The 7,500-nt window shown below is 42.7% G+C and overlaps 1 protein-coding gene and 1 long non-coding RNA gene across 2 annotated transcripts in view; both read left to right on the forward strand.

The window, feature by feature from the left end:
* LOC118383629 (BAH and coiled-coil domain-containing protein 1-like) overlaps positions 1-7,500 on the forward strand; it is a 129,348-nt gene that overhangs the window by 117,722 nt on the left and 4,126 nt on the right. Inside the window, 3 exon segments of the mRNA XM_052515347.1 lie at positions 405-539; positions 724-1,377; positions 1,579-1,997. Of these exon segments, the coding sequence (XP_052371307.1) occupies positions 405-539; positions 724-1,377; positions 1,579-1,997 (1,208 nt within the window).
* The window catches only part of LOC127928200 (uncharacterized), a 1,968-nt gene continuing 1,386 nt past the window's right edge, over positions 6,919-7,500 (forward strand). Inside the window, exon 1 of the long non-coding RNA XR_008130868.1 lies at positions 6,919-7,008. This is a non-coding gene — a long non-coding RNA (uncharacterized LOC127928200). The remainder of the gene's footprint in view (positions 7,009-7,500) is intronic.

Below are 7,500 nucleotides of genomic sequence, written 5' to 3' on the forward strand. Positions count from 1 at the left end.
CTGCATTTTAGACATTACTATGACTTTATTGACCAACTCAGGGGCCTGACGTTAGTGTCTGCCCTGTAATTGGAAGGTTGGTAGTTCGATCCCTAGCCAAGGCATAACAAAGACAGAAAAAATGGGCCCAATGCGCCTCTGCGTGGCACTGAGCACTAAGGAGATAGATTTGGGGTAAGGTCCTACGATAGGCTAACCTCCTGTCCAGGGGGTGAACTTGTACATCAAGCTGCCTCACGCTACAGAAACAGGAGATGGGTTCCTGCTCCTATGAGCCATTCTGACTCACACTAGCCAAGGCTTGTGCAAGGCTACTTACTTATACCTATTACTTATGACAGTGATTATGCAGGTGTATGTTAGAGATGTATTAACCCCCGCCTCCCCTTCCTGTCCCTCTGTAGGTGCGGAGTCGTCCCCTGCCCACCTGGTGTCTAGCGGCCGGGCGGCTCGGAGGAGCTTCAGTCTGGAAAAAGCCCCCCTGAGTGAGAGAGTCTCGGAGAGACAGGCCAGCACAGAGCCTGCCAGGAGACGACCAGGTCAGACAAGATCATCTACATACGTGCTTTATATCCACTCGATTTGAAAAACAAATGATAGTATATTTAGCCTGATGGGACGCAGAACAGATGTGTGTCATTCATTTCTTGTAACCTCTTGATCTTGTAAAGGTATCTGTACTGATTGGTGACTTACCAGACATTCAATTGGTTTCAATTGCAGGGAGACCCAAAGGTTCAGGGAAGAAGAAGAACCTGTCAGACAGCACCAATAAGAACGCAGCCCCTCTGCTCAGCTGGCCGGCTGTGGCTGTCCCCAGGAAGAGGGCCTGTGAAAATCTGTTCCAGCTCAACGGGACTCCCAGGAAGGGCCTGAGGGGGACGAGGGAGGCACACCTGTTCCCCCTGCCCCCGGCCCCTGTCTCTACACCGACCAAGGGCCTGTTCAGCAGCAGCTCCTTCGAGGTTGACTCCTTCAGCAGCATCGCGAACGGCTACTCCTCCTTCTGTAGCACCCAGCCCACCGGCATGTCCCTGGGTTCCAGGACCGGGCCCTATGTCCAGAGACGGAGGCCCGGCGAGGTGCCGCGGAGCAGCAGGAAGAGCAGTCAGGAGTTCCTGGTCAAACTGGATCACGAGGGGGTGACTTCACCCAAGACGAAGAACAGCAAGGCCCTGCTGCTGCTGGGCGGTGGCTCTGGGTTCGGGGCCAAAGGCGTGGGCGGCCTCCCCAGGCCTGAGGCCTACTCCCACCCAGTCCTGCTGGTCAAGGACAACAGGAAGGGAGTTTCTGCCTCAAGGGCTGAGCTCCTCCTTAAGGGTGCCCCTCCTCCACAGAGGAAGGCTTCTCCCTCCCTGGCTATTGGGGGAGTACGGTGTCGGGCGAGCTTGGTCTCAGCTGCCATCGGGACTGCCACAGCTCCTACTCAGACCTGGACAACGAAGAGGAGGAGGAAGAGGAGGAGAGGAGGAGGAGAAGGGGGGCTGCGCTGGCCACAGCAGCCTCTGGAGGACTGAGGACGGCAGGAAGCTTTCTCTCGCGCCTCTCCGTCTCATCCTCTTCCTCTGGTTCCTCAAGTTCGTCCAGCTCAGGCTCCATGTCCAGTTCCAGCCTGTGCTCCTCGGATAACGACTCGTCCTACAGCTCGGAGGATGAGGAGAGCTCCACGCTGCTGCTACAGAGCTGCCTGTCCTCCCACCATGGCCTGCTGCAGTCCCCTGAGCCCCGGCTGCAGCCGGACCCACCAGGGCCAACAGTCCTTCGTGGCCAAGGCTGTGGCCGTATCCAACACCAAGGCAGGAGGAGCCACCAACGACCACAGTGCCAACAACAAGCTTCTCAAAAGGAAGGAGTGTAGCAGCTCGTCCCCCTCCAAACCCCCCAGAGACCTGGTGAAGAGGCAAAGGGTTATCCCCGGTGATGCAAGACCAAGACCCAAGATGAACACGTTCCTACCGGGAAGACAGATGTGGCGGTGGTCGGGGAACCCCACTCAGGTGAGACACGGGTTGATCTTTCTATGGTCATTAAGTTTATGCCAATCTATTCCTGCCCTAACCCTCTCACAATCCTCCATACAATAGATAAATGTGACCCTAACCCTCTCACAATCCTCCATACAATAGATAAATGTGACCCTAACCCTCTCACAATCCTCTATACAATAGGTACATGAGACCCTAACTCTCACAATCCTCCATATCTTAGTTACATGAGACCCTAACTCTCACAATCCTCCATATCTTAGTTACATGAGACCCTAACCCTCTCACAATCCTCCATACAATAGGTACATGAGACCCTAACCCTCTCACAACCCTCCATACAATAGTTACATGAGACCCTAACCCTCTCACAATCCTCCATACAATAGTTACATGAGACTCTAACCCTCTCACAATCCTCCATACAATAGTTACATGAGACCCTAACCCTCTCACAATCCTCCATATCTTAGTTACATGAGACCCTAACCCTCTCACAATCCTCCATACAATAGTTACATGAGACCTAACTCTCACAATCCTCCCAATATCTGAGACCTAAGGTGACTTACAATGATTTTCATTGACCCTAACCCTCTCACAATCCTCCATACAATAGTTACATGAGACCCTAACCCTCTCACAATCCTCCATACAATAGTTACATGAGACTCCATACAATAGTTACAGACCCTAACCCTCTCACAATCCTCCCAATAGTTACTAACCTCTCACAATCCTCCATAGTTTACAGTTACATGAGACCCTAACCTCATAGTTTCACAATCCTCCATACTTAGTTACATGAGACCCTAACCCTCTCACAATCCTCCATACAATAGTTACATGAGACCTAACCTCTCACAATCCTCCATACAATAGTTACATGAGACCCTAACCCTCTCACAATCCTCCATACAATAGTTACATGAGACCCTAACCCTCTCACAATCCTCCATACAATAGTTACATGAGACCCTAACCCTCTCACAATCCTCCATACAATAGTTACATGAGACCCTAACCCTCTCACAATCCTCCATACAATAGTTACATGAGACCCTAACTCTCACAACTTCCATATCAGTTACATGAGACCTCTCACAATCCTCCATCAATAGTTCACAACAATTTCCACTTAGTTACATGAGACCCTAACCAGTCACAATCCTCCATAAAGTTTTACAGTTACATGAGACCCTAAGCTCACAATCCTCCATATCTTAGTTACAGACCCTAACAGCCACAATCCTTACAATAGTTACATGAGACCCTTAACCCTCCACAATTTCCATACTTAGTTACATGAGACCCTAACTCTTACATCCTCCATACAATAGTTACAGAGACCTAACCCTCTCACAATCCTCCATACATAGTTTACATGAGACCCTAACCCTCTCATTTCAATCTCTCCAGTTCCTACATAGACCCTGTGTCTCCACAATCGGGGGCTTACATGAGACCCTAAGTTTACATGAGACCCCTAACCCTCTCACAATCCTCCATACAATAGTTTACATGAGACCCTAACCCACTCACAATCCTCCATCATCTTAGTTACATTTGGGTTGAGACCCTAACCCTCTCACAATCCTCCGAAAACCTACACTAGTTCACAAGCCATAAATAGTTAACAATCTGTTACCCTCTCCCAATCATAGTACACATAGTTTGTTATCAGACCCTAACTCTGTTAATCTGTTATCATCAATCATAGTGAACAGGTTCCATATCTAGCCATCATAGTTACATGAGACCTGTTATCAAGTTTAATCCTCCATACATAGTTACATGAGTTGTTAACTCTCCACATTAACCCTTATCATCCAATACAGTGCACAGGTTGTTAGACCCTCAGGTTAACCCTCTCACAATCCTCCATACAATAGTTACATGAGACCCTAACTCACAATCCTTTATCATCCTCCATACAATAGGTACATGAGACCCTAACCCTCTCACAATCCTCCATAGTTTAGTTACATGAGACCCTCAACTGCTCACAATCCTCCATACAATAGTTACATGAGACCCTAACCCTCTCACAATCCTCCATACAATAGTTACAGACCTCTCACAACCAATCATAGTTGACAGAGATCACAATCCTCCATACACATAGTAACTGTTCTCACAATCCTTACATGAATCTCTTACATCCTCCAATCTTAGTTACATGAGACCCTAACCCTGAACTCACATCTGTCCTCCATACAATAGTTACAGCTTAGTTACATAGTACAATAGTTACAGTATCACATACCAATCATAGTGAACAGGTTGTTAATCTGTTATCCTCCAATCATAGTTACAGACCCTAACTGTTCACAATCCTCCATAGTTTACAGCCACATAACCAGTCACATAGTTTCCATATCATAGTTACAGCCACATAGTTTACAGACAGACCTAACGTAGTCACAGGTAGTTTCATCATACAATAGTTTACAGCAGGTTGTTAACTCTATCATACCAACACATAGTTGTTTACAGCCATCATAGTTACAGCCACATAGTTACATCAGCCATCATAGTTTACAGCCAATAGTGTTAAGCCTCCATAGTTTCCACATAGTTTACAGCCACATAGTTTACAGTTGTTAACCCTACAACCATTCACAGTCACAGGTTGTTAGTTACATAGTGTTACATGAGACCCTAACCCTCTCACAATCCATAGTTTAACAGTCATACATCATAGTTACATAGTGAAGGTTGTTACAGCCACAGTTAGTTTACAGCCACATAGACCCAAAGTGAACTGGTTTTACAATCTGGGCATCCAATATCTTTTTACAGCATATCACATAGCCTTTACCCTCTCACAATCCTGAACAGGTTGTTAATCTGTTACAGTCTGTTACATAGTTTACAGCCACATAGTTTATCTGTTACATACCACATAGTGCTCAGGTTGTTAATCTGTTATCACACCAATCATAGTGAATAGGTTGTTAACTTTACATCTGCCACATAGTTTACAGCCACATAGTTATCAGCCACATAGTTTACAGTCACATAGTTTACAGCCACATAGTTTACAGTCAATAGTTTATACCACATAGTTTACAGGTTGTTAATCACATAGTTTACAGCCACATAGTTTACAGCCACTGTTTACAGCCAACATAGTGAACAGGTTGTCACATAGTTTACATACCAAGTTTATAGTCACATAGTTTACAGCCACATAGTTTACAGCCAACATAGTTTACAGCCACAGGTTGTTACAGCCATCTAGTTTACACCACATAGTTTACAGGCCACTAGTTTACAGCCAATCATAGTTGAACAGGTTGTTAATAGTTTACAGTCACATAGATTACAGTTCACATAGTTTACACCACATAGTTTACAGTCACATTGTTACATACCAATCATAGTAAACAGATTTGTTAATTTACAGCCACATAGATTACAGCCACATGTTTACCAGTCACATAGTTACAGTTGTTAATAGTTTATCACCAATCATAGTGCACAGTTTTAATCTGTTATCAGAGTGCACATAGTTTACAGTCACATAGTTTACAGTCACAGGTTGTTATCTGTTACAGCCACATAGATTACAGTTGTTACATAGTTTACATACCACATAGTTTACAGTTGTTAATAGATTACAGCCATCATAGTTTACAGGTTGTTAATCTGTTACATACCAATTAGTGCTCAGGTTGTTAGTTTACATACCAATCATAGTTTACAGCCAATCTGTTACATACCAACATAGTTTACAGTTGTTAATCTGTTTAATACCAATCATAGTGAACAGTTTAGACGTGTAGTGAACTTTTACAGTCACATAGTTTACAGGTTGTTATCTGTTTATACCAACATAGTTTACAGGTTGTTAATCTGTTACAGTCCATAGTTTACAGGTTGTTAATCTGTTAGATTACCAATCATAGTGGACAGGTTGTTAATCTGTTATCATACCAATCATAGTTACAGTCACAGGTTGTTAATCTCATAGTTGTTATCATCACAATAGTTTACAGGTTGTTAATCTGTTATCAGCCACATAGTTTACAGTTGTTAATCTAGTTTACACCAACATAGTTTACAGGTTGTTAATCTGTTACAGCCACATAGTTTACAGTCACATAGTTACTGTTATCAGCCAACATAGTTTAACAGTCACATAGTTTACAGTCACATAGTTTCAGCCACATAGTTTACAGCCAATAGTTTACATACCACATAGTTTACAGCCACATAGTTTACATACCACATAGTTTTACAGCCACATAGTTAATTACAGTCACATAGTTTACAGTTGTTAATGATTACAGCCACATAGTTTACAGCCACATAGTTTACAATCTGTTAGTTTACAGCCACATAGTTTAACAGCACAGGTTGTTAATTACATACCAATCATCAGGGAAAGGTTGTTTCAGCCACATAGTGAACAGTTAATCCATCTAGTTTAATTGTTATCATACCAATCATAGTGAACAGGTTGTTAATAGTGTTATCATACCAATCATAGTGCACAGGTTGTTAATCTGTTATCATACCAATCATAGAACGGTTGAATCTGTTATCATACCAATCAGTCACAGGTTGTTACTGTCACCAATCATAGTGCACAGGTTGTTAATCTGTTATCATACCAACATAGTACAGTTCACATACCAATCATTACAGTGTTAATCTGTTATCATACCAACATAGATTGAACAGGTCAATCTGTTTTACCAATCATAGTGAACAGTTTACCAATCATAGTGCACATAGTTTTACAGCCATAGTGAACATAGTTAATCTGTTATCAGCCACATAGTTAACAGGTTGCAGGTTGTTAATCTGTTATCATACCAATCATAGTGAACAGGTTGTTAATCTGTTATCATACATAATCATAGTGAACAGGTTGTTAATCTGTTATTACCAATCATAGTGAACAGGTTGTTAATCTGTTACAGACCAATCATAGTGAACAGGTTGTTAATCTGTTATCATACCAATCATAGTGAACAGGTTGTTAATCTGTTATCATACCAATCATAGTGAACAGGTTGTTAATCTGTTATCATACCAATCATAGTGCACAGGTTGTTTAATCTGTTTATCATACCAATCATAGTGAACAGGTTGTTAATCTGTTATCATACCAATCATAGTGAACAGGTTGTTAATCTGTTATCATCCCAATCATAGTGAACAGGTTGTTAATCTGTTATCATACCAATCATAGTGAACAGGTTGTTAATCTGTTATCATACCAATCATAGTGCTCAGGTTGTTAATCTGTTATCATACCAATCATAGTCCACAGGTTGTTAATCTGTTATCATACCAATCATAGTGAAAGCTGTTAATCTGTTATCATACCAATCATAGTGGAAGGTTGTTAATCTGTTATCATACCAATCATAGTGAACAGGTTGTTAATCTGTTATCATACCAATCATAGTGCCAGGTTGTTAATCTGTTATCATACCAATCATAGTGCTCAGGTTGTTAATCTGTTATCATACCAATCATAGTGAACAGGTTGTTAATCTGT

Source organism: Oncorhynchus keta, unplaced genomic scaffold (assembly GCF_023373465.1).
Source record: "Oncorhynchus keta strain PuntledgeMale-10-30-2019 unplaced genomic scaffold, Oket_V2 Un_scaffold_23083_pilon_pilon, whole genome shotgun sequence".
Classification (NCBI taxonomy): domain Eukaryota; kingdom Metazoa; phylum Chordata; class Actinopteri; order Salmoniformes; family Salmonidae; genus Oncorhynchus; species Oncorhynchus keta.